Here is a 27,939-nt window from a genome sequence, read left to right as displayed (position 1 = left end):
TTTGCTGTTTAATTAAAAAGATGTATAAGCTGTAAGATAGTCTTAACTATTTTGTAAATCAGCTTGATCTAACAATTAGTAGGAGAGAAATTTGTTTAAAAGTGTTCATCTATGATAATGGATTTTTTCCAATTCTTTTTGTTTTGCCAAATTACCACATATATTTAAGTTACCACATAACTTGGCAAAACAAGCAAGGTACATAGTCATTTGGTACATTCAGTCTCAAAAATCTTACCTTTCTAGTGAATTGCACCTTTTACCATGATGTAGTAATCCTCACAGATGTAGTATTTCTAACAGTGCTGGTTGCCTTCAAGTTGACTTTGTCAGACAGAACTGTACTTCCACTGCTCTGTTCCATGCTGCTTGAAGACCTCAAGATTTGAGTTAGATTTGCAGTTTTTCCAGAGTTGGCCGTGGCTTCTGCAGGTTGCCTTCAGGCACTAATAACCTGGGACCACCACATCAAGTTACATACAACCATTAAAGCTTTAATTTTTTTTTTAATATTTATTTATGCGTACAAGAGCTGGGGTACAGGCCAGAGGTGTGGAGGGTGGGTGAGAGGGTTCACCAGAGACAGAGTGGGGAGCAGAACAGGCAGATTGACCAAAGTACACTGCTGAGGGGAGCAGCGGGTGAGTCAGGAGAGGTCTGCTGTGCCATGTGGGTTGCTCCCTGGCTGGCTGGGGATTGAACTCGTGTTGCAGAGGCTGTGGATAGCTTCATAGGTTGCATCTTAACCTTTGCGCTGCCAGGGAGGCCCAAAGTTTTTCTTTCTTAAACATGGCTTTCAACACTATATACGATTCAGAGATAGAGTAACCCACCCCTTCAGAATATGCTACCATACCACACCCGCCACCAAGGCACCTACAGTCTTCTACCATAGTCTATTGTGCCTCCTCCCCATTTTGTTATAACCCACTTCCCCCTCCCGATCTGGATGCCTCAGTTCTATAATCAGCTTTCAGGGATTGGTTTTTTGAGTTGACTTTATCTGACCCTTTGTTTAGTTTCTCTCTATTCCATATATAAGTGAAACCATCTGGTATTTGTCATTCTTGTTCTGGTTTATTTTGCTTACATAATCCCTTTGAGCTCCATGTATGTTGTCAACCCTTACAGATTTTTCTGACTGCGCAGCATGATTATAATACAAAATATTTGTGGGGCTAGGTAGAGGCTATTAATTCTAAGTGAAGATGATTTTTAACCCCTCTATATCCATTGTCAAAATGAAGATGGACATGTTTCTTTGTTGTTCTTACTTGTATGTTGGGTTTCCAACTAGATTATACTTGTGCAGAAGAGGTAACCTTTTAAGCGGGGGTCTTCTCTGAGATGACCCTCTTTAGCTGGTTCCTATACTTTATCTCCTGCCTCCTGCAAACTGCACAACCATCAAAAATACCTTGAGGGGCCTCCCTGATGGCCTGGGGTTTAAGTCTCTATGCTATCACTATTATGGCCTGAGTTTGATCACCTGCCAGGGAGCTACTCACATGGCACAGCAGACCTCTCTTGTCTCGCCTGCTGCTCCCCTCAGCAGTGTATTTCAGTAAATCTGACTGTTCTGCTCCCCATTCTGTCTCTGGTGAATCCTTTCACCAACCCCCTGTCCCCCACACCTCTGGACTACAGTCCAGTTCTTTCACACAAAAATTGTGAAAAAAAAAAATACGTTCAGGTTCCCAAAGTTTGTCAGAAGTCCTGAAGGCAAAATCTGCTTTTCATACTCATTTACCTTCTAAAATTTCCAGTTTCAATTTGTTTTGGCCTTTGGAAAATTTTCATTTTGTTACTAGCTTGGTGATTCATCTAAAAAAATATTTTTGTCTAGCCTCTCAGGTTGTTTATATTTGGAGGAGCATTCTGGGGTGCTGTTAAAGAGGACAAAGTGTACATCTCAATAGATTCTATTAAAGATAGTAAAATCAGATTTTACTGGTTCTTATTTCTGTCTGGTATATTCTAAGGATTTTGAGATGAAGGTGATTCAATACAAATCTAATGTTTAAGATGCTATTCTTCCAACTGAAATAATATCTGTGAAACGAAAGCCTGACATAGAACATTTTTTACTGTCTTGCACTGTGCATCTTAAACGTAAGAGATTGGGGTGAGGAGCCATCTTGGTGTTTTCAAAATAATAACTCAAGAATAATTCAATTTAAAGGATAAGAACACTTTATTGCTCTTTGAACTCTTAATCCAAAAATTAAATGTGCCTTTTATATTTTATAGTTAATTTCCTATCTTTGCATGTACTTTCATAAATAACCTTCATAAATGTTTTACCAGACATTTCCCCTGCATCACTAGACAAGTTATTAAACTTTTCTATGCTTTAGTTTCCTCTTGGTGAAAGAAATATGGTAACACTGACCACCCAGGGTTGTTGGTAGAATTATTATTATTTTTAAAGATTTATTTATTTATGCATACAAGAACTGGGGTATAAGCCAGAGGTGGGGGGGGTGTGTGTGTGAGAGAGGATTTACCAGAGACAGAGTGGGGAGCAGAACAGGCAGACTGACTGAAATACACTGCTGAGGGGAGTAGCGGGCCAGACAGGAGAGGTCTGCTGTGCCATGTGGGTTGCTCCCTGGCAAGGGCTGGGGAATTGAACTCATGCTACCGTGGCTGGCAGCAGCTTGATAGTGCTATCTTTAACCCCTGCACCACCAGGGAAGTCCTGCTGGCAGGATTAAATAAATGGTGGCTATAAAGCTCTTCGCATGGTATCTGATACATACTATTGTTGTTATTCTACTTCATAATCAAAACAATGCTTATTTTATTCTAACGCATTCCTCAGGTATGTGCCTGTCACAGATCTCCTGGAAATTTACAAGAAACTGTATGGGCGAGAAGTCATCAGTAAACATGTGATTACAGACTGTTCCTACCTTCAGTTCTTAGAAATGTAGGTATAACCTACAGGAAAATTTGCAGCTGATGTTGTTGTGATTTCTTTGGCATGCTTCTTAATGATTTAGTTTCCTGTGAGTGAATTTTGATTTCTTGGATTTTGCTTATGCAAAGATGACTGTAATGGTGGATACATGTTGGTGGGGTTTTTCCTGCATTATTTGTTTCGCTTCATTAAAGAAACAACAGCTTATGGTTAAAAAATTATTATTTGTGTTGCAGGCACGGTGAGATGTTAGCCATTTCCAAGGTAAAAGCTTCATCCTTCAAAATCTTAGTTTAAGGGATTATAAAGATACCAGGAAAACCAACTTATTTATTTACTTAACTGTTTTTCTTTCTGCCATAGCTTTATCCTACTTTTTCTAGAAAGTCCCCATTTTTGGTGGAACAATTCCAAGAATATTTCCTTGGAGGACTTGATGACATGGCATTTTGGTCTACTAAAATTTATCATCTGACAAGCTTCATGTTAGAGAATGGAACCAGGTGAATTACTGCTTTTTTTTTTCACTCATCACTTTTTGCCTTGCTTTTCCTTTTCCTCTTCCCCACTCCCTAAGGTAAATCTCGGTTTTCTTATTTTATGTTTATTTACTTTTGTGTGTATAGAAGAGCTGGGTGGGGTATAGGCCAGAGGGGCGGGCGTGAGAGGATTCACCAGAGACAGAGCGGGGAACAGAACAAGCAGACTGACTGAAATACACTGCTGAGGGGAGCAGCGGGTGAGATAGGCGAGGTCTGCTGCGCCATGTGTGTAGCTCCCTGGCTGGGGATTGTGCTGAGGCTGTATTGGTAATAGTGCTGAGACTTAAGCCCTAGGGCACCAGGAAGGCCCTCTGGGTTTTCTTGAAACTGACTAAATGGAAAAAAAAAACAAACAAAAAAAAAAAAACCAACAAAAAAGATGTCTCATGAAGTGCTGTCCCACCTAATGAAGAGGGAAGAGTGAAAACTCAATCATTTCAAAGACCCAGCTAACTCCCATCTAGTTCAATTTGCTGCTGTTGCTCATGTTTTGGGGGCTGATAAATATTGCAAAATTTGTGGTCTATGAGAAATAGCTCAATTCAGGAGGAACTGGCTTCCACTACTGAGCTGTGTCTGTTTCTTTTGGAAGAACCTATATTGTGGGCCAAGTGTCAGCTCTCCAGAGACTCCAGCATTGGATGTGGAGAGTCTCCTTTCTCCCCACTTTACCAACCGCTGTCAGGTCAAGCTCTCCATACTCTAAAATGAAATCAGAAATGACTGTACTTGTAAAACACAGCCTTCTGTTGCAATTTGATATGTAGTCCAGATGTGACAGCTGGTCAACCTCCAGTAAGTTTTCTGTTTCTCCCCAGCATGACCAGGGCCAGACCAGGGTATACTGAGATTATCCCCACTTCCAGGTCTCAGAGCATCTATCCAGGGCCCCAGAAAGTCTATGTTCCTCTCAGAAGCTGTTCCCAGCCCTATCACTGAGTATGCAGCTCTTCCCATGCTGCTGTACTGAGTGAGGCAGGAATGGGGTCTGGAGAGGGATATTGGGGGCAGCCCTGGATGCAGGGAATGGGGTACGTAGGAAGATTACACCGTAACCACAAAAGGAGAGAGGGTTCCATGGCAGAAGCTGCCCCTGAGTGACTGTTCCATGAAAGAATCATAGGAGGGTGGGGGTTTCTTAGCTCAGTGGCCTATGTAGGCATAGCTCTGCAATATTACACACTGGATCATGTTGCTTTGTCCTTAAAAACATTTGCTGGTACTCAGGTCATATTAACCATAATTATATGTTGTGTTAATTTGAAACAAAAATCCCCTTTGATGATAAATTCAACTTTGGCCTTGTGGATAATTAAACTTGTTTTTAAGACTCAGTGAGTAACAGTTTGGCAGACAAATAATTCAATGTGAATGTCATTTTTTAAATTTATTTTATTTTTTATTTTTATTTATTTTTTAGTTTTTTAATTTATTTTATTTTTTATTTTTTTTAAGATTTATTTACTTATGCATGAAAGAGCTGGGGTACAGGCCAGAGGTGTGGGAGGTGAGAGGATTCACCAGAGACAGAGTGGGGAACAGAACAGACAGACTGACCGAAGTACGCTCCTGAGGGGAACAGTGGGCAAGTCAGGAGAGGTCTGCTGCACCATGTGGGTAGCTCCCTGGCTGGCCTGGGATCCAGCTTGTGCTGTGGAGGCTTTGGACAGCTTCATAGGTTGTGTCTTAACCCCTTGTGCCACCAGGGAGATCCTTTTTTTTTTTAAACAGTGAAATGAACCTCCAGTAACATCCCCAAGCTCTCCTATGGCTGTGGGTTTTTAGGTGTCTAAGAGTTAACAAGCAGAGTGTGAGCTTTGGAATCTGAGAGCTGCCACTTACCACTGAGTTATCCCAACCAAGTTACTAAACCTCCATAAGCCTTAGTTTCCTTCCCTGTAAAATGGGAGCAATAACAATTCTCTTTTTATCATAGGGTTGTTGTGAGCAGTAAATGAGATCACTCGGTGTTCAGCATGGAGTCAACTCTTAATCAGTGTTTGCTACTAGTACCATATTTATTATTAGAAGGAAGTTAAGTTTATAGTGGATTTGTAACATACGGCCTTGTTAGAGTGAGTGACCTTCCTTTATTTGTTTTAAAAAGCCCATGTGTGTTAATCCTCAAACTGGAAAACAATCTATGTGTTTGCTTTTGGTTAGGCTGTCCAGTAGCTAAGGAAAGTATAGCTCAACCTCATCCTTTAATTAGGAAGAATTCATTGAGAAGGAAAAGGTTTCTTGTTTCTTGACCTGTCCTAATTTATCAAGGTGGGACATTCATTGAATTAATTGCATCTTTCTACACACTGACAAACACTCATCAGGACTGATGGGTAATCTGGAGAAGACTCCAAAGAAAGACCATACAATTTCATGACAGTAAGAAGAACAGGAACATTTTATATATTATATACATATTATAGTTATTATAGATACTGCTCAACTTTCTAATAATAGGTTATCGTCGAAGGTGAATTTATATTACTTGAAACTCATAGTGTCTCTTCCTAAAGAAATGGAAATAAATGTTACATTCCCAGTCAGAACTCTGCTTAACTCAAACAGTATTTGAGCAGTAGCGCTGATGTTGTGAGACTATTGTCTGAAGCCTGGTGGTGGAGAAAAAGAGAATTTAAAGAAAAACCTTTTCCTCTGCCTAAAACTGGCCTGAAGAAAGACCTTGATAGGGAACCTGCCTTCTACTCACACCCACTTATCCTTTTCCAGCAACTAGTCCTCCAGACTCCATACTACCCTGACCTCCCGCAAGGTCCTCCATGTCAACCTGTCTCTCCTTCAAAAGAGTCTTCACTCTGGAGCAGACTCTTCCAGCGCAACACCCACTCCCTGATGCTTCTGTTCTCTCAGCTGCCTTTTCACTTGTTAAAGGGGGTATTTAGATATCCTTTCAATTACAGAGAATAACTCTGTTTTTTAAAGGAATGAGATGAAAAAATGAAGACCCATTTGGGCATACATGGGCATAATCAGGCAGAGGATGTCATAATTGGGGATTGGCTCCTTTCACAGGGTTTGACTCTGAGAAGGTTCTTGTGCACATGGTTAACTCAGCAGAGGGAGGTGGGATGAGGAAGGCTGTGGTTCGGGGTGACGGGCAGTGTGGGGCTGCCTGCATCACAGTATACTCTACAATCAGTTATCCACCATTGTTGGGAAGGACTTTACCTGTCCTGTCCTGTACCTGTAAGTAATGAGCACCCTCTGCACTAAGAATTTTGGAGGTGGTTTGAAGTGCACCATGGGTTGTCCGTAAACTCCCTATCTGTAAAGAAGGTTGAGATATGCCTAATTTGGGCCTCTCTGGTGGCACAAAGGGTTAAGCACAGCACATGAAGCAATCCGCAGCCTCTGCAGCATGAGTTCGATCCCTGGCTGGCCAGGGAGCTACCCACATGGTGCAGCAGACCTTGCTTGTCTTGCCACTGCTCCCCTCAGCAGTGTTTTCAGTCAGTCTGCCTGTTCTGTTCCCTGCTCTGTCTCTGGTGAACCCTCTCACCCGCCACAACTCTGGCCTGTACCCCAGCTCTTGTATGCATGAATAAATCTTTAAAAAAAAAGAAATATGCCTAATTGATTGGACTATTATTTCCCCAGTGACTGCAGCCTACCTGAGAACCCTCTGTTCATTGCATGTGGTGACCAGCGGAAGAATACCAGTGGGTAAGTGGATTCCAGAATTGTCCATAGAAAAAGAACATGTCACCCAGAGGGGTGTTCAATAGACTCAAATGCTTGGGACTTATTGACAGACTGGGTCAAACTCCATTTCTGCCATTGACAGCTATGTGATTTTTATTAATTAATTAATTTTCTGACATTGTTGTTCATTTTTATACAATATTTGGTTTCTCCCTCAGGTGTAGTCCCTGTAGTTCTCCCACCACGATTGCATCTGTGATTCATCACCACAGTCCCTTGTTGCTCTTCCCTCCTCTGTTTTGACGCCTCTTCCTTCTCTTCCCTACAACTGTGTGATTTTAAACAAGATTTCTTAATGTTTTTGAGTGGCTGTTCCTTTGGAAAAATGGGAAAAACACATATGCATCCTCCCCAAATTATGGTATGGATTGGGTATAAACAATTAGTATAAAACAATTACCCTATCAGTAAGTTCCTCAATAGCAAATGGTAGTTAATAGTATTCCTTTCATTAGTACTGTTATTACTCATGAATGTTAACTCAAAGAGTATTTTTGAGTTTTTTATCCTTAAAATGTTTTTATAATGAGACTGGGTGGAGAGAAGTCCTCTATGGTAATTTCTGAAGAAGAGGGCCAAAAGGCCTGACTGGTATTCTAAGAGATGGCATTTCCTGTTAGAGTCAGGTACTAATACTTAATAACTGTATTAATATTATACGTATTTATTGTTTATCAAATAGTACTAATAATACCTCCTCATTAAGTACCAGGAATTAGTTTAGGTTTTAGACACCATGTTGTGAATGATAAGCAGTTCTTTTTTTTTTTTTTTTTAAAGATAAGTTTATTTATGCATACAAGAACTGCGGTACAGGCCAGAGGTGTGGGGGCTGAGGGGAGTTACCAGAGACAGAGTGGGGAACAGAACAGGCAGACTGACTGAAATACACTGCTGAGGGGAGCAGTGGGCGAGACAGGAGAGGTCTGCAGCACCATGTGGGTAGCTCCCGGCCAGGAATTGAACTCGTGCTGCAGAGGCTGCAGACAGCTTCATAGTGCTGTGCTTAACCTCTTGCACCCCCAGGGAGGCCCAACAAGTAGTTCTTGCTCTGGTTGGGTGTACTGCCTGGCTGGTGGATTCGTAAACCCTGTTAGGTGTTAAGAAGGGAACATGCCAGGTGTTCTGGGGATGGGTGAGGATTCTAAGCCAGTCACTGGAGAGCTTGGTGTGAAGAAGTGATGTTTCAATGGAAATATTTAAGCCCGAACTTGAGTTGGATACTCAAAGAGGGCTTGCAATGAAATGTTCTAAGGCAGAAAGGGTTCACAATTAAGACTTCACTGGCTAATTTATTTAAATTAAGTAAATTTTTAAAATTGATTTGATTGACTTTAGATTACACTGGTAATCTCTTGGTCATCAAATCCCTGCTCTCACTGGTGTCGTAATGGGCCCTCCATTTTTTTCTGTTGTGTGGCTATCTGGATCCTTCAGGTTTCAGAGGTTGCTAAAAACATAGGAACTTGAAATATATTTTGAGTGTATAACTAACTCTAACATGTGTCTAAAGATAAATCAGTATACCTGCTTACCAGTTTCTCTACCCACTATAGACCTAATTCTTGCCTGTTTTTGTGAAATTTTGAAATACCTTTAATTTGAGGCAGGGTTGGGTGAGGAGAAACAAGGAGAAAGGAAGCACATTGTGTTCTGGTGGTGAAATATGGGTGATTTGAGGTGGGTACACCATGGTGGTGATCCTTGATGGGGGTATCCTGAGTTTACCGCAATTAAAAACAAATAATTCAAAAAGGAACACTTTACATTTTTTTGTCATTTGGAAGTAATATAAAGCTTCTGCTCTATAGAACTTTGAGGCTATAGGAAATACTTTACATCAGGACAAGCCATAAGCCTTGGAAATGCATTTACTGAAAGATTTTGTGGACTCTCCTTTGAAGGTTTTTCTAAAAGTTTATTTTTTTGTGTTTCTGTTCCTTCAGCTTTCAGATGTGAAAATTCTAATGGTCATTTAACCCATGATTAACTTCTTCAACTCAGTTATTCAGGGCATTTGCTGTTTTCTCAGTCACAACCATTTTGCTCCTCTCTCTCTTCAGCAGCTCAAAAGTACAGACGAATTATTTTCATAGAAATTTGACTACATCTCTCACTAAAGATATTGGAAGAAATATAAACCATACCAAGAGAGGAGTGTTCTTTAGCATGGATCCTTGGACCTCGGTAAGAAGTTCTGCTTTTGAATAAAGAAAGAGGACAAGTTACTTCTTGTGATCTCATTGTTGCGTAGACTCGCTGGTTAATTCACCATTCCCTGAAAGTCACCTGGCATTTGACAGGCTGGCAGATATCCTAGGCCTCCAAATCTGGTTTGCTTCAGAGACTTCCTGAGATATTCAGCAAATCTGATAGAGTTCAGGGTGACCCTGGGCACCCAGGCCAGGGCTGCTGTGTCCTCAGTGCAAAGTGTATGAGCAATATTATGGACTCACTATCTAGCTCTATGCTAAGGGACATAATTGTATATGAAATTCATTCTTTGTGTGTATGTGTGTGTGTGTGTGTGTGTGTGTGTGTAGAAGAATTGGGGTGTAGGCCAGAGGTGTGGGGGTGAGAGGATTCATCGGAGACAGAGTGGGGAGAACAGGCGGATCTACTGAAATACACTCCTGAGGGGAGCAGCGGGTGAGTCAGGAGAGGTCTGCTGCACCATCTGTGCCAAAGCTCCCTGGCCGGGGATCATACTCACGCCATAGCAGTGACAGCACTGAGATTTAACCCTAGGCCACCAGGGAGGCCCCTGGAATTCATTCTTGATGTCATTTAAGTGTCAGATATTGTGCTGGGGCTTGGGAGGAAGGGATATAACATGAAAATAGGTTCAGACTTTGAACATTTCAGTTTGGTAAGAATGATAAATACAGAAATAACCATTTATGAGTATAATGCAACAAATAACATGGCGGGGTGTTTTGCTAGCAGGGCTATAATTGTGATCTTGGAGGGCATCAGAGGAATCTTCATGGAGAATGTGGCATTTGAGCTGGTATACTGAATAGCTGATATTATTTCATCCGTGAGTGTGTTTTTCTGCTAGTGAACTGGGAAAGTCTCAGGATGTTTGGAAATATGGGTAGTCTTATTTGCCTAGAACAGGAGACAAGAGATAGAAGAGACTAAAAGAGAGTTGGAAAGTAGGAGTGGGGATTCCTGATATCAGGACAAAGATTTAATGTCCTGGGGAATAGTGTTCCTAGGAGCTGGGCCATGGCTTTGTGGAAAACCTGCTTCAGGAGTGTGCACCCAAAACAGTCACAGGGAAGGGCCCCTTTTGAGCACTAGACTCTACATTTTCATTTTTCACTTAGCTCCACAAATGATGTTGCCAGCTCTGGACCTGGGAACTTTCTATCAAATCATAACATTTTACCTTGCAGTTACTGGGATCAAATGTGCATCAGAATAAGCTGCATAAGAGAAGCACTGTCTACTTTATGGCCTGTCATGGTGGTGGCTAAGACACAGTAGGAGCTGAGTAAATAATTTCTGGATGAATGAGTAAGAACTGGAATGAGGATAGACGATCAGTGTAAAACCTGCAAGAGGCTGTCTGATCCCTTCCCCAGTGACCCTTAGTACCTGCGCTTCTCCTCCAGAGTCTGAGCTGGCCAGGGCTTCCCCAATGCTTCTGAGCACATCCTGCTGTGTTCTGGGGCTTGCCTGGGAATTCTTGTCTGGTCTCATGTCACCTTTGGGTGGATTTAAAATCATGTCTCCTGAACGTACATGGATGTAGTGTCAGGTCAGGTTGTCCAGGGCAGCTCTGGTGTGCAGTAACCACGTTGAGCCATGTTGAGAGTCTTGCTGTCCCTACAGTTCTCTTTCTTATAGCTCCCAGCACAGTGCACAGGATGTCTTGGGTCTCAAAGCAAATGCAGCAACATCTCAATTTGGGTTTGGAGGGTATTTTGGCCTCCTGGTACAAGATAGTGCCTGTACAGATTTGATTTATAACGATGCATTGAAACTCACATGTGCAAGATTCATGCTGGCTAGTTGGTTCCGGTTAAGTCCCAGCTGACTCTTCCATGTTGCCCTGCCTCTCCCCCAGCCCCCCCCGCCAGAGTTATAACTTCCATCCCTTAGCATACCTAACTGCCTATTCTAAGGGATCTTCCTTGCTGACGAGAATGAATGTTTTACCTTCTAGGACTTGTAAAAACTTGTTTCCTTTATGAAATGGTTTTGATGGGAACTGGTAGCTTTGTTGATGATGCATCTGTCTTCATCTGCCTGTGTGATTTTTCTATTTCAGCATTCCCTATCATTTATGTACCGGACTGTGGAAAGGAACCTACGGAAAATGTTTGCAGAGGACTCTTGGCAGTCCCTGAAGCACATTTCCAGCCCCTCAGCATCTTATTTCTTGACACTGCCCTATGCAAGACTTGGTTGGTAGGTGTAAGTTTACCTAATTCTTGAACACTTTCATCAGTTTAATTTCATTCAGTCATACAACAAATGTTTAAAATTGTGACTGTTAGTACCTTACTTTTTAATCAATTCATTAATAATTTAATTCATTCATTTATATAGCAATATAATTTTTTTTTAAGATTCATTTTTTATGCCTTCAAGAACTAGGGTACAGGTCAGAGATGCAGGGGTTGAGAGGACTCACCAGAGACAGAACAGGGAACAGAACAGGCAGACTGACTGAAATATACTGCTGAGGGGAGCAGCGGGTGAGACAGGAGAGGTCTGCTGTGCCATGTGGGTTGCTCCCTGGCTGGCTGGGGATCGAACTCGTGCTGCAGAGGCTGTGGATTGCTTCATTGTGCGGTGCTTAACCCCTTGCGCCACTAGGGAGGCCCTATAGCACTATAAATGAACAATAACATTAAGTTATTTTTAAGATAAAAACTATCTTCTTATAATTGGTCAAAAAATGTTTAAATATGAGGAACTGCTTTGCTAAATAATCACATCAATAAAGTATTATAGAATCTTTGTAATGGTTTCATGGAGATATATTGTTACAGATTATCTGGAATTTAATGATTTAGAGGGATAATAGGAGAAAATTATTATGGTGACTAGAATATGGTAACTTCATATGGCAAAAGCCTATGATACCCAATAATTTATAGGAGAATTATTTGGGATTCCTCTGGTTTAAAAAAAAATTGACCAAAATCAGATTCCTTGGAGATTGTCTCTGTAAGATCTTGATTTCAGTTCCTCTGCATAAACACCCAGAAGTAGAATTGGTGAATCATGTGGTAGCTCCATTTCTAATTTTAGAAGAACCTCCATTCTGTTTTCAAAATGACCAAACCAATTTACATTCCTACCCACAGTACCTCAGTTTCGATTTTCCTGAACATCTTTGTCAGGATGTTTGTTATCTTTGTTATCTTTTGGTTTTTTTACATAGCAACATCTTAACAAGCATGAGATAAAATCTCATTGTTGTTTTGATTTGCATTTCCCTGATGATTAAGCTATTGAATGTCTTTTCATCTACCAACAATATCTATATCTATATATCTATATCTATCTATCTATCTATCTATCTATCTATCTATCTATCTATCTATCTATCTATATATAGATACAACATGTACCTACATGTACCTATATGTTTTCTTTGGAAAACTATCTACTTAGACCCTTTGACCAGTTTTAATTGGGATTTTTTTTTTTTTGCTGTTGAGTTTATGATTTCCTCATATTTTTACAATAGTAACCCCTTATCAGATATAGTTTCCAGATATTTCCTTCCATTCTATAGGTTACCTTTGTCTTGGCAATTATAAATAATGTTGCAATGAACACGGAGGCGCACATCTCTTTTCAAGTTAGTGTTTTCATTTCTTTGGACAAATACCAAAGTGGGATTGCTGGATTATCTGGTAGTTCTATTTCTAATTTCTTGAAACATGGCGTGCTGTTTTCCATAGTGGTTACACCAACCTACATTCCCACCAACAGTGCATAAGAGTTCTTTTTTCTCTACATCCTTACCAACACTTAATTCTTCTCTTTTTGATAATAACCATTCTAACAAGTGTGAAGTAAAAATACGTTGTGGTTTTAGTTTTGCATTTTCCTGTTGATTAATGATTTTCTAAGTACCTCTCATGTACTTTCTAAGCACCTTTTCATGCCATCAATATGTCTTTTTTGAAAACATCTCAGTTCCTCTGTTCATTTTAAATTAGATTGTGTTTTTCTTTTTCCCTGAGTTGTATGGGTTCTTTATATATTTTGGATATTAGCCCTGTACCAGATGAGGATGTGCAACTATTTTCTGCCATGCATGGCTTCCTTTACTGGAAAGAAGTCTTTTAGTTTATTTTTGTGCTTGTTACCTTTGCTTTTGATGTTAAGAAAACAATCTGTGCTTCCATCAGAATCGTCTATAGGTTGGAAATTCCAGTGACCCCTTTGTTGGAACTCAGGGACAGCTAGATGAAAGAGAAGCATAGGGCAAGACAAGGGGAAAGACTCTGAGTATACCTCTCCCTTTGAATCTATCTATTCACCAACCTGGAAGCTCTGAAATTGCCTTTTAAAATAATACAGCTTAAATCCAGTGCACTGCATTTCCCTGGCTAGAAATGCTTTCAGCTCCAGACAGAGATTGGGAGGTGAATACAGTTTTACTGGCCATTCATTTGTGAATCATGTCACTTCTTGGCTGCTTTCCAGAATGATCCAAAAGAAGGCCTCCTTCTAGGCTCACTGCCACTGTGGGGCAGCAATGCAGAGGCCATCTCTGGGCTCACTACTAGTCAGTGTCCACCTCAGGAGATGAGAAAACAGCATTTTCTCCATGTTGTGTGTATCTGGACCCTTCCACCTGGTACTAAACTCTTCAGAAACTACTTTTTTTCTTTTCCTTCTACTCTGTCATTTTTTATGTGGCTGTAGGAGCTAGAATGCTGGAGACCAGCCCCAGCTAGAAATTGTGTCAGGGGTCTCAGAGAGGAGAGGATGGTGTCGGCCAAGTTTTCTCTCGGAGGACTGAGGGCTGAGGGGAAGTGGAGCGAGGTAGAAGTGAGGTAGACACAGACACCCTCTCTGGTGCAAGTATCTCCTGCTGAGGGTCTCTCAGCGGGTCTTTATTTATACCTTAAGGCGAGCGGTGGGATTACATCAGCATAAGCATTGAAGCAGAGCAAAGATAATCAATACATATTTTTTCATGGTCATGTAAAGACTCCCTTGGCCTTACACCTGTAGGCCATTTTTTTGTAACCTAAGAACAATTAGTTTCCTAGGTACAGCTCATTTACTAGCATGATCAACAGCACAACATTTGGCAACATTTAAACTTTCCCAGTTACAAATGTGGGTGTAAAGTTCCTATTCTATATTCAATTACTAAAATCAATCTATTTCCTAGCACTCAAATAACTTGGATAATATATTAATTACTTCAAAGTGGTTTAAAACAATTCATCAGATCTACGTAAGTTCTACTGAAGTCTAACTCTTAACTAGAAATTCTTAGCCTCCACACGGCCTGCGAATTATTGACCTCATACACCAGGAAATGTATTGTTGCTGCAAACAGGTACCCCCCATATTAGGCTATGGTTTCCAAGCAAAGGTGGTTCAGGGCAGCTTGTTCTCCATAGTTCTCAGGGCCAAAACATTTCTTTCCTAACAATACCTTAAACAATTATTTTACTTTTGTGATAGTTCATGCGTAAGAACAATAAGCCAATTGTCACCTGAGTCCGAATTAGGTTTTCACAGGCCAATTTGTAACTGACTTACTTCAGCATTAACTAAGAACAAAGAGGAGAGCATTAGCAGGCATTGCCATGGAGACTCCCTAGTTCAGATCTTCTTTGGGAAGTGCAAGAACTTCCTTCTTCTGGGAAGTACAACTTTCCCTCTTCGGGGGAGCACAGGAACTCCCCGCTTCTCGGGAGTCTCCCCCGACTCCCGGGAGACAAATTACCCCGGACCTTGTGAAGAGACAGCATGGGAGGCGCAGCCTGCCGCACTAGAATAAATAAGTGACTTTGGTTTCTCCACCCTTAACAGAGACATTTCAAGCTCTGTCTCATTTTGTTGATCTCTATAACTAGTAGATCATGGAATCACCTTTAGAAAGATCTGCTAAATATGTCAAGTATTTAATTTTTTGCCCAATGAAAGGCACCCTATATAGCTATGGTAGAAATAAAATGCTGTATTTAACTCAAGCTTGCCTTTGTTGGTCAGGTTGCAAATTAAAACGAGTTGAGCAGATTAGAAATGGACATGTGCCATGAGCTGCAGGGGGTTGGCAAAGACGACTTTTCTGGTTACCAGGTCAGCCCAGGATTTTGCTGCTGCTCTGGGCTTTCATATGTGCCAGGATGCCTTGTGCGCATGCTTTTCAGCTACTCAGGTTATATGATCCAGAAAAGCCCAGAGCCTTAACTTGTTCAGCTTGATTTTTTAAATTTCTTGGAGAGCAAGACTGTGAATTACATAAACAATATTGATCTCATATTTTCAGCTGTTATGCAGATGGAAGAACCACTGAGAGGAAGTCAAAATGTTAGATTCTAGAAAAGGAAGATGCAGGAGACAGTTTTACCCAGAGTACTCATCGTCACTGTGGTGGGTTTCCTCATTTCCCCTACAGGGCAATGGCCTCAGCTGACCTCAACCAGGATGGCTATGGTGACTTGGTGGTGGGTGCCCCGGGCTACAGCCACCCTGGCCACATCCAGGTTGGTCGTGTGTACCTCATCTATGGCAATGACCTGGGCCTGCCCCCATCGACGTGGACCTGGACATGGAGGCCCACGAGATCCTGGAGGGTTTCCAGGTATGACACTAATGTTAGGCTTTCCCCCTTTAGTGTCAGTAAGCCTCTGCCCACATTACCTGGAAAATTCTCCAGGACAAATTACCCCTAACAAGAATAATGATAGTAAGAAATAGCACTTTTCAGTTTTCAAAACATGTTCGCTTCATTTCTCTCTGTCTGTCTCTTCCTCTGAGTCTCACCAACATACAATTTAGAACTGCTTTGAAGAGTCCATTAGAGGGTGATTTTTTTTTAAGGATTTATTTATTTATGTATACAAGAGCTGGGGTATAGGCCAGAGATGCAGGGGAGGGGTGAGAGGATCCATCAGAGACAGAGTGGAGAGCAGAACAGATGAACTGACTGAAATACACTGCTGAGGGGAGCAGGGGGCGAGTCAGGAGAGGTCTGCCTCACCATGTGGGTTTCTCTCTGGCCGTCCGAGGATCGAACTCATGCTGCAGAGGCTGTGGATTGCGTCATAGTGCGGTGCTTAACCCTTTGCGCCACCAGGGAGGCCCTAGGGGATGATTTCTTGATAATACCAAACCTCCCCTTTTTATATAAAGGTTCTATTTTGTAAGACTTTCAGATTCATGGGAAATTTTTAAAGACAGTTCAGCGTTCCCATTTACCTGTTAACCAGAGTCTCCTATATTAATATCTTCCATAATTACGGTAGACTTGTCAAAAATGAAGAAAGCAACATTGGTCCATCACTTTGCTTGGATTTCATTCCTTTAAGGAGTTATTTATCACCAGGAAACTCCTCAGGGACTGAGCATTAACTCTTCTTGCTGGGAGCAGTGGGCCCTGGGTGGCTTTCCTCCAGAGCATCATTGACATGAGTCCTTACAAGAGCAATACCCCGGGCAGGTAGCCCTGCTACTAGTCACAGATGACTGTGAGGGCCTTGGGGCACCACATGCTCTGAATATCAAAGACAAGAAAAGAAACTCTCATTCTTGGTGAGAGGGTTCTTGACTCAACTTCTTGTTATAGCAGCATTAATGTTGTGAAGATAAAATAAGATGGCATGCCTGAACAACCTTTACGAAATGAAAACTACAATGGTTTGTGATCTAGTTTAGGTTCTGAGAGCAGGAGTCCTGAATCTGAAAGGTGTGAGTAAGTTGTCTGGCCAGCGTGTGAGCTCACATGCTCACCCATGGACAGTGTTTTCTGAAACCATGTGAGAAACTTCCAAAATAGAGTGACTCATTCCTGTTGCTTCCTACTTCTTCATGAAGCTAGTCCCATCAGTGTTGTGTAAAATACATTCCTTGGGCTCCTGTAGGCAGGGAACAAGAGAGACAGCTGCACCCTATGGATGATAAACTCTAAGATATTTGAAGCAAGGATATGGAGGAGGCTCCATGCCCTCTTCTCTCTTTGATAATTTGGAAGGTGCTTTAATTAAAGCATGTACTAGGGGATGGGAATCCCCTACTGTTTCCCTTGTCTGTTTACCTTTCTGTGTCCTTGCCTATAAACTGAAGGATTAGGATGCAACTCTCAAGCATTTGCCCATCTTAACATTAGGTGTTTTCCTTGGAATGACTGGTGGATCAACAGAAGGGCTTGGTGGCGCAGCTGGTAGTGATGAAATGAACCCATCCTGACTTGACAGAGGGGACCTGTTGTTCCCACCCTGCCCCAGTGTGCTTTGTGTTCTGGATATCCTCTCTTGTTTATCAAGTTCCAGTCTTGTTGAAAGGGCAGTGTCCACAGATGCCATTGCTCTCAGGTATACAGATATTAGGCAATAAATAATAGATGTTGGCCCTGTGGCATGTGTATTACGTGGCAAATATCCCCTTGTGCAAGACTATTCATATGTATGTATGTTGTGAAAGAATTTGAGAACCTAAAAATGAGTTACGTTGGAGTCTAAGCTGACTCTAGACAGTCGGAGATGAAAGATCTAGAAAATCTATCTTGGAAGAACACCATTCCAGGATTGAGTTTTCCATCTACAAACTATGAAGGGGCTGGTAGCGACAGTCCTTACCTTAACCCATGTAAAGTGCTTACAATGTTGTCTCCAGCACTGCAGTCCCATAGAACTTTCTGTAATGATGAAAATGATCTACAGCTGGGCTGTCCAGTGTGTGAACCAATAGCTGCACTGACTTTTGAGAATTTGAACTATGGCTAGTGCAACTGAGGAGCTGAATTTGTTTTGTTTCCCATTACCTTATTTTTTTTTTAAAGATTCAATTTATTTATGCATATAAGAACTGGGGTGTAGGCCAGAGGTGTAGGGAGGTGAGAGGGTTCACCAGAGACAGAGTGGGGAGCAGAACAGGCAGACCTACTGAAATACACTGCTGAGGGAAGCAGCGGGCGAGGCAGGAGAGGTCTGCTGAGCTATGTGTGGGTTAGCTCCTGGCCAGGGATTGAGCTCATGCTGCAGTGGCTGTCCATATGGATAACGCTGAAACTTAACCCCTGCACCACAGGGAGGCCCCTGTTTCTTGTTACTTTAAATGTCAGTGCAATTGTTACCTTTAGCTAGTGGCTACTGGATGGACAGTGAACACCCTGAGTCCGCAACACATATTAGCTGCTGTTAACAGTTTGGCCATTGTGTAGAATAGAGTACACACCAGCCCATTTTCTAAAGACCTAGGACTTAGAAGAATACCTTCGACTACCTTCTTTCTGGTACTTCATCTTCCCCTAAAAACACAGACATGCCAAAAATATCCTGAGGGCCAAGCTACCTAGCTGACACTTCCTGGGTGTGTAACATGCTGTTCTAATTTTGTGCCCCAGTCCCTCTGCATGCTGGATGGGGTCCCCGGCCTCTCTACTGCCAGAGAATTGGGGCTTCTTTGCAAATTTTAATTTTCCTCAGCCCAGGAAAAATTAATTTGTGCCTCTTCAGCCCTCAGGCCGATTTGGGTCAGCTTTGGCCGTGTTAGATTTTAACCAGGACGGCCTGCCTGACCTGGCGGTGGGGGCCCCTCAGTGGGCTCGGAGGAGCTCACATATAAGGTAAGGCTGCTGATGGAGTTGGGGAGTTGGGGAGGTGGGGGAGGAGAGCTGGGGGAGGTGAGGTGCTGCTGAGGGGAGGCCAGTGCTGAGTAGAACCTCTGGAGAAATACAGCCAGCCAACTATCTGGCAGAACATTTGTGGGTAGATGACCTCAGGGACCTCCTTGGGTCCTTGACATGAATTTGGGTTACCTGGTCCTGCCTTCCTGGCTTTGATTTGGCCTCATGGTTTTCCAGTTCCATCAGGTACTTTTCCAGGAGGCCACAGATTGGTCTTATTTATTGTTGTATATCCAGTCTTTAGCCCCGCATGGGAAATAACTGCTTGTGTAATGGGTAGGCCTAGAGACAGGCAAGTTATAAGATAGGAACTGGTTGATAAATCAGAATGAAAGTACAGCACGTGTCCCAAGGCAAATGAATGGTATTAACAGGGTATTCAGAGGAATGATTGGCTGGGCTGGGGTAGGTTTCCTGGAAAAGCCAGAAATCCAGCAGGGCCTTGAAGGGGGAGGAGCTGAACAAGTTATTCTGCAAATGCAGTCAACAGTCATGGATGTCAGATCCTGGGCAAGACACTGTGGAGGCAAAGATAGAAATAACAGTTTCTACTTTGGGGTCTCTAATAGTCTGATGGAAATGATAAGCTTTAAAAAAGTATTTTTTTTTTTTTTTTAGCTCAGCAGCAACCATTAGAACAGGTTTCTGTCAGTCCCTGAGCTCTGATGGTGATTTATCATTAGCCATCTTTGTCTTGCAATTTAAGGTTCTTTATCTTGCTATTTAAAGTCATGAGCCATCTGACTTTCCTGAGGTTTGTCCTTGCCTAGGGTACAGTGTACATCTACTTTGGTTCCAAGCAAGGGAGAATGGCAAGTTCCCCCAACATCACCATCTCTTGTCAGGTATGTTTATCACCGTAGCCAGATGCAGAAAACTAACATTCACTGTATCTTAACTGGCCCCAAGGCTGAGTCAAATGTGGTTTCTTCTTAAGGACGTCTACTGTAACTTGGGCTGGACACTCTTGGCTGCAGATATGAATGGGGACAACAAGCCTGATCTGGTGATTGGTTCCCCTTTTGCACCAGGTGGAGGGAAACAGAAGGGAGTTGTGGCTGCATTTTATTCTGACCCTAGACGGACTGACAAAGGTAGTGCTGGCTGGAGGGATGGGTGGTTACCTTCTGTTCTCTATGCCTGGAATGACTTCTTTTCTATATGATTTATGTCTTTACTTCCTCTTTCCATATCATTTCACCTCCATTTTTTTAATAGTCTTTTACTTTTGCAGATGTTATGGTGAGTGATAGGGATAGATTCCCTGAAGCTACAAAAAAAGGACCCAACTTCTAGATCCAAATTTACCAGGGCCAATGGATTCTTCTCATAGCTTCCCGGTGTAAGAATTGAAACACTAATAAAAGCACCCCAGTGGTGCTCTGTCCAAAGGCGCTTTTTAAAAAAATTTTGCATTAACAATACATTTTTTCAAAGATTTATACATTTATGCATATACAAGCTGGGGCGCAGGCCAGAGAAGGGGTGGTGGTGGTGAGAGGATTCACCAGAGACAGAGTGGAGAACAGAACAGGCAGACCGACTGAAATACTCTGCTGAGGGGAGCAGCGGGCAAGACAGGAGAGATCTGTTTCCACCATGTGGGTTTCTCTCTGGCCAGGAATTGAACTCGTGCTGCAGAGGCCGCGGATCCCTCCATAGCACGGTGCTATGCGTCATCAGGGAGGCCCAACAATACATTTTTTTAAATGTCATGAAAAATTTACAAAAGAGCTGGCATTCCAAAAGTTGGGAAGTAACATGTTACACTCTATGCTATACCAGAGAGAGGCTCTTTTTAAGTAGCCTTCTATGCACCACAGAAGTGAGCTCTACAAACTTATTTCTTGTATGAAGTGGCAGATCCATTTCTGAATGGGAACTGCATGGGGGCATATGAGTTCTGGCAAAATCTCAGCAGAATGAATTTGTTTCTCATTAGCCTCCAAAGATAACTCTTGCCACTTCAGCATCCCTCCCATCTAAAGTAGAAGGGACTGGTTGTTTTGTGTAGAACAGTTGAACGTGGAGGCGGCCAACTGGATGGTGAAAGGCGAGGAAGATTTCTCCTGGCTGGGATACTCGCTTCACGGGGTCAGCGTGAACAACAGAACTTTGCTGTTGGTTGGGAGCCCGACCTGGAAGAATGCCAGCAGGTGAGTGCACATGTTGGGATCCAAGGCAGCCCAAAGGGTAGGTACCTGCTGCCGTGGGAACCCATTAAGTGTAGGGTTCAGAAAGAGGGGTGAAGAAATTGTCACCCATCAAGGACAAGCTAAGGTTCTGGGAAAAAGTTGCAAGTTCGTCCTCTTAGAAGTTTATTATTTTATTTTTTTAAAGATTGATTTATTTATGCATACAAGAACTGGGGTATGGGCCAGAGGTGCGGGGGGTGAGAGGATTCACCAGAGACAGGGTGGGGAGCAGAACAGGCAGATTGACTGAAATACACTGCTGAGGGGAGCAGCGGGTGAGACAGGAGAGGGCTGCTGTGCCATGTGGGTCACCTCCCTGGTTGGGAATCAAACTCGTGGTGCAGTGGCTGTGGATAGCTTCATAGTGCCGACACTTAATCCCTTGCACCACCAAGGAGGCCCCCTTAGAAGCTTAAAAATGAGGTAGATAGTTGCATTAATTTGCCAGTGTTGCCATGTAAGTACTGCAGATTAGGGGCCTTAAACAATAGGAATTGTCCATATGGATAGCACTGTTTCAGTGCTATCAGCGCTATTAATTTAATTAAACTATTAATTTTCTCAAGTTCTGGAAATTGGAGATTGAGGTACGGGCAGGGTTGTTTTCTTCTAAGGTCTCTCTTTTTGGCCTGTAGATGGCCAGCTTCTCCCTCTGTCCTTATTTTTCGTCTTCTCTGTGTGTCCATCCCTGATAGCTTCTTGTAAGGACACCACTCATATTGGATTAGGATCCACCCTAATGACCTCATTTTAATATAATTACCTCTTTAAGGATCCCATCTCCAAATAGGTCACGTTCTGGGGCAGTGGGTGTTAGAACTTCAGCACATGAATTTGGGGGAGATAAAAATTCAGCCCAGAAGAGTAGGTATCCCAGGCTCTGCTGTTAATTGAGAGGCAAGATGGTGGACTCTGTGTCTGGAGAATCTTGATGTTGGGATTCACTCTGAGAGCAACCCCATCCCCAGGCGTGCGGGAGGGGTATATGGGTGAGGTGGAGATGTGCCCTTTTCTTGCACCTGAATACCCAGCCAGTTCTGTCTCAGCAGCTAAGCCCAGTGTGTTTCTTTCTAGTTTGGGCAGTTTGTTCCGCACTCAGGATGAGAAACAGAGTCTTGGACGGGTCTATGGCTATTTCCCACCAAACTGCCAAAGCCGGTTTACTATTTCTGGAGACAAGGTATGGGGGCCACTCCCTCCCAGGACAGTGGAGGTCACAGGGAGCTTTCTTAAGTGCTATGCTCTATTGATTGACTGCGTTTCACAGGCAATGGGGAAGCTGGGTACTTCTCTGTCAAGTGGCTACGTGATGGTGAACGGAACCCAGAGACAAGTGCTTCTGGTTGGGGCCCCAACTCACGGTAGGTCATGAAACATGAAGCATTTCTTTCTAGTCATGTGGTTCCTTGACTATATTGAGGGCAAGTCATGAGATCTGGAGTTAGAACTGTTTGGACTGCTTTCTTTTCTCATTAATAGCAAGCTGCGTGACCTTGGTAAAATTACTTTACCTCCCTGAACCTTAGTATCATCGTCTGCAAGATACAAATTATAATTCCCACCTCAAAGATTGTCGAAAATCACACATGAAAGATTTAGTGTGGGGGGCCTCCCTGGTGGCCTAGGGGTTAAGTCTCAGCACTATGACTGCTATGGCCTGAGTTCGATCCCCAGGCAGGGAGCTGACCCACATACGTGCAGCAGATCTCTCCTGCTCACCAGCTGCTCTCCTTAGCAATGTTTTTCATTCAATCTACCTGTTGTGCTCCCCACTCTGTCTCTGATAAATCCTTTGACACCCCCCCTGCACCTCTGACCTATACTCCAGTTCTACACAAAAAGAAAGATTGATTTAGTGTGGGAGAGTTTAACTAAACTATTTCCTCCAAGGTTACAAGAGTTATGTTTGTTATGAAAATACAAGGAAGTTTACATATATATAAATCACCCCTTATCCAGCCAGATAGTATGTGAATATGTCATTAAATACTCTTCTAAAACTGATTTCTGATAAATGTATCAGATTTCCATAGGCGCATGCCAACATTTGCTAACATAATCTTATTGCTGGAAATCTAGACTTTCCAGGTTTTTACCATGGAGGATAAGGTGTAACTGAAGTCCAGGTGCATAAATCTGATGGCCTTTGTGAATCGTTTTTTTAGATTGATCCCTGGAGGTAGACTTCCTGGACTAGAGGGTCTAATCTTTTTAAGGCTCTTATTACATATTGACAGATTATTTTTCAGAAAGTTTTGCATAATACATTATGGGGAAGATATGATTGATAAGCAGAAGTGTGTGCAACGGAATAGCTATAATTTGTATTGCGTGACACAAGACACAGCATTAGAACGCTAAGAGTTGGCTGACTTGGTTTTGGGATAACATCTCCTTTTCTTTTCTCCTTTACAGAATCTAGGTAGAGATTTCTCAGCTTTCGCAACACACATTACTGGTTTTATTGGTCTCACTGGTCTTTCTGTCAGAATGCTGTGAATTAGAGCTTCCCACTTCCTTGCTATCTTTGTAATTTTGTTTTAAAATAGTCTGTAAAATAAAATGGTGACTATGTCTATATCTATTATAAAACTTTTGGAAATTATAAATTCACATGCACTTGCAGGAAAAAAGTAGAGCGATCCAGTTACATTTTATCTAGTTTCCCCAGCACTGTCTTGCAAACTATAATATCACAACCAGGTTATCGACACTGGTATACTCCACCGATCTGATCTGTTGAGATTTTCCCATTTTCACCATAATCTATGGGCCCTAAAACAAAATAAAAATGCAGAATCCTTTGCTATAAAATTATTCTGATTTTCAAATTGGTGACAGGAGGCTAAAGCCAAACACAGCACCTCTCTAAGTGTACACCCCACCCCTGCTGTGACTGCATATGTCACACACACGAGTTAGCTCCTTTTGGCCATTGGACGACTTCTGAAACCCGGGAATCATTTTTTAAAAGATTTATTTATTTATGCATACAAGAATTGGGGTACAGGCCAGAGGTGTGGGGGTGAGAGGATTCACCAGAGGCAGAGTGGGGAACAGAACAGGCAGACTGACTGAAATACACTGCTGAGGGGAGCAGCAGGGAAGTCAAGAGAGGTCTGCTGTGCCATGTGGGTCACTCCCTGGCCAGGGATCGAACATGTGCTGCAGTGGCTGCGGAAAGCTTCATAGGTTGCGTCTTAACCCCTTATGGCACCAGGGAGGCCCTGGGAATCATTTCAGACACTACTAATCTTGTTTCCATTCCACACTGATTTTGCTCCTGGGGCCATCATTTTGTCATTAACAACCATGGAAACCCCAGTTTTGCAAAGGTAGGATGTCATCAAAAGGAATGTAAGGCTTTAGCGTTGACACTGTGAATGCCTCCGGGTAGTTGATGAAGCATCAGACAGATGTCATTGTGCTACCTTCAAAGGTTCAAAGTAGCTGCAGCGTCCTTGTGAGTTCAGCAGAGTGCTTCAGTGTGCAGTTGAGAATCAAATCAAATATTTAGTGGGAATTTTTGGGTGTTGATTAATAACTGTCAAATACTTAACAGTATGAAAAACACTCAGAGGTGGCAAGGCGGAAGTGAGATATGGACCATTATACTGCTTGAAAACAGGGCAAAAGCCTTTCAAAAAAGGCAGTCCCCATGGATGTTGTGTGGACCACCTCTAAGACTTGTTCTCAGAAAATATTTAAAACTGGGGAAGAATTATCATGGTATTATTTATAATAGCAAAAAGTTAGAAATGGCCTCAATGTAAAAAGAATATAGAACTTCCTAATCTTCAAAAGTCTGCACTTTGGTTAAACATGTGATTATATGTACGTGTGTGTATGTCACCTCACACACTTGCATCTGTGTATCATTTTGCAGACAGAAATACACACCATGTAAACTGACAGCCTGAGGCTGGGACACAGGAGCTGGTGCTGCCCCCTGGTGATGACTGTGCAGGAGGGACCAGCACCTACTCTAGATCAGGGAGGTGAGGAAAGGATTCCAGAAGAGGCGACTCTTCCGTCAAATTCTGGGGTCTCAAATTGAGGGGTCTCTACTCCAGGCGGAGAGCACATCATTTCCAAAGGCCTAGATTTAAGAAATATTAAACTTGGTTTAAATTTGCAATGAGCCAGGGTGGTGTGGCCCCAAAGAATGCTAGAGTCCCAAGTAGGAGTTAGATTCTTGAAGAGTTTGGATTTCAGCCAAGTGGCTCTAAGTCAGGAGAGTGACATAGGTGCTTTGTGATGTAAAACAAGAGCTGTGTGGAGGATATGTTGGAGGTGGAAGACTGAAAAGGCTGATGGGATATCACTGAACTTTCTCAAATGTCTGGGTCTTGGGGTCCCAGATAGTTTCACCTTCCTGACAGTTAAGAGTTGACTGACACTAAATAGTCTGTCCGGTATGACTGAGTGATTTGGGTCCCTTGTGGCGCTGAGATTTTACTCAGTGCTCTGCATCCTAGCTTTGCTCTCAGGATGGCAGCAGGAATTGTACTGTGCTTTATTTCAGATGATGTGTCCAAAATGGCATTCCTGACCATGACCTTGCACCAAGGCGGAACTACTCGGATGTATGAACTGACACCAGACTCCCAGCCTTCTCTGCTCAGCACTTTCAGTGGAGACCGCCGCTTTTCTCGGTTTGGTGGAGTTCTGCACCTTAGTGACCTGGATAACGATGGCTTAGGTAGGGAAGAATTAGTGCATTTGCCCATCAGACCGGTCCCCTAACCAGATCATCTAGGCTCTGTCCTTGTGCTTGACAGTCCAGGGCCCTAGGGCCTTTAGGTAGATTGAGTCAGGTGAGACTGGCGCCAGATGTACAAGAGTGAGTTGTTCTTCGAGGGTGGTAAATATGAGTCACCCATGTCAATCGTTAGTGATAAATCATGACACAAGCTTTTGACTATGATGGGATACAGTTAGGGTAGGCTAATTGAAGAGCACATTAGTAATATTTGGGAGGCTGGGTGAGGTTCCAGTAGGGGAACAATGGAAAGGATGACAAGAAACTTTCTTCTGGCGGGTTTTGTTTACAGATGAAATCATCATGGCAGCCCCACTGAGGATAGCAGATGTGACCTCCGGACTGATTGGGGGAGAAGATGGCCGTGTTTATGTATACAATGGCAAACACACCACCTTAGGTGACGTGACAGGAAAATGTAAATCATGGATTACTCCATGTCCAGAAGAAAAGGTAAAGTGTTCTCATATAAACGTCTATACCCTATTGGGAACGGATGGCCTTTTGCCAAGTCCTTGTTACATCCACTGTAATTTACCATGTTTATGGGGAGGTCCTGGTTTGTTAAAGGGCACAATCACTTGCGTGTAGTTCACTGGCCCAGGTACTTGCATTTTGCAGCACTTCCCTAGAGCTAAAGTTTACTTGGACTTGGTATCATTCTGGTGCTTGGTTAGAGACCACAGAAGGAATCTGGCTGCAACCCCTTGGAGTACCGATTTCCTATTTCATTGTTCCCATGCTCAGGTTTCCTGGAATTAAACACTGACCCATTATTATTTTTTTATTGAGGCAATATTGGACATGATTCAGAGGTACAGGATCACATCTCTTAAGATGTATGCTACCACACCCATAATCCTCCACGAGGCCCCCACCCCACCTCTTTAAAAAAGGTTTATTGTAAAATTCTTACAAAGCACAAATAAACCTACCTAGAGCTTGACTCAGCAGAGGTGCATGTTAGCCTTTGATATATATTGCCTAGTATTTTGCTATGACCTTGATACCATTTTGGTGCATTTCCTCTGTCTAGCACTACGCTAAGCACACTGAAGCTACCAAATGGGCCTTGTGCCCACTTACAGATAGAGAACTTGAAGATCAGAAAAGGTGTTTTAAATCAAATTGCTAGGAAATGGCCCAGCAGGCACTCGAGCCAAGAGTTGCTGCTGATGTTCACTGTGTACGTTAACAACCATCTTATCGCAGATGATTTTGTAGGCAACTGTGTATTTGATTTTATCACTACTGTAGGATTTTTCTGTGCCAGCTTGTATTTTTTACAACACATTTCTGGATGCTTACTATTTTATTTACAGATAAAACATGGTTTAACCATTTTTTTTTTTAAATGACTATTAGTACTATTAGACTAATGAATTCTTTTCTGAGCTAAATTCCTGCAAGTGGAATTTTTGGTGCCAAAGAGCATGCAAACGTTAAAGGCTACACTAGAAATGTAGGAATGTCAATGTAAGGGTATGATATTACTATCACGATGGTTTTTTTTAAAACCAATTTTAATAGCCTCCCTTTCTCACTATTTTCTTTTAGGCCCAATATGTATTGATTTCTCCTGAAGTAAGTATTGCCTGAAGGAATGGTGAAAGAAAAATTACCCACCCCCGGAAAAAAAACAAAGCCTTTCTCTTATTTTAAGGTGAGAAAAATAACACGGCTTATCTTACAGGCAAGCTCAAGGTTTGGGAGCGCTATGATCACTGTGAGGTCCAAGAACAAGGTGAGTTCCAAGTATCAAGACTATACTCCTTTGATATTTGTTTTATGGTTGGTATTTTGGGATTATCTCATTTTGTTCATTTCTTCTTTGAAGAAGAGGAACATAAAACATAAAAATAACATTCTCACATAACTCATTACTTTTTTAATTCCCCTACTTCCCCTTCAGTTTCATCCTCTACAATGGGGGCTGGACTGACCTATCCCAA

The 27,939-nt window shown here is 42.4% G+C and overlaps 1 protein-coding gene across 1 annotated transcript in view; it reads left to right on the top strand.

The window, feature by feature from the left end:
- GPLD1 (glycosylphosphatidylinositol specific phospholipase D1) overlaps window positions 1-27,939 on the top strand; it is a 47,471-nt gene that overhangs the window by 14,128 nt on the left and 5,404 nt on the right. The window contains 19 exon segments of the mRNA XM_054698347.1: window positions 2,825-2,932; window positions 3,160-3,187; window positions 3,287-3,426; window positions 7,084-7,149; window positions 9,255-9,375; window positions 11,468-11,607; window positions 15,803-15,936; window positions 15,939-15,988; window positions 18,861-18,933; window positions 18,936-18,970; window positions 19,801-19,875; window positions 19,968-20,124; window positions 21,045-21,186; window positions 22,300-22,405; window positions 22,493-22,586; window positions 25,751-25,927; window positions 26,280-26,440; window positions 27,545-27,571; window positions 27,681-27,731. Coding sequence (XP_054554322.1) covers window positions 2,825-2,932; window positions 3,160-3,187; window positions 3,287-3,426; window positions 7,084-7,149; window positions 9,255-9,375; window positions 11,468-11,607; window positions 15,803-15,936; window positions 15,939-15,988; window positions 18,861-18,933; window positions 18,936-18,970; window positions 19,801-19,875; window positions 19,968-20,124; window positions 21,045-21,186; window positions 22,300-22,405; window positions 22,493-22,586; window positions 25,751-25,927; window positions 26,280-26,440; window positions 27,545-27,571; window positions 27,681-27,731 — 1,885 coding nt within the window.

The sequence above is a fragment of the Talpa occidentalis genome, unplaced genomic scaffold, assembly GCF_014898055.3.
Source record: "Talpa occidentalis isolate TD23 unplaced genomic scaffold, MPIMG_talOcc4v2.1 talOcc4.2, whole genome shotgun sequence".
NCBI lineage: Eukaryota > Metazoa > Chordata > Mammalia > Eulipotyphla > Talpidae > Talpa > Talpa occidentalis.
Note: the sequence above shows the minus strand (reverse complement) of the source record. Positions and strands in the feature narration are given on the sequence as shown.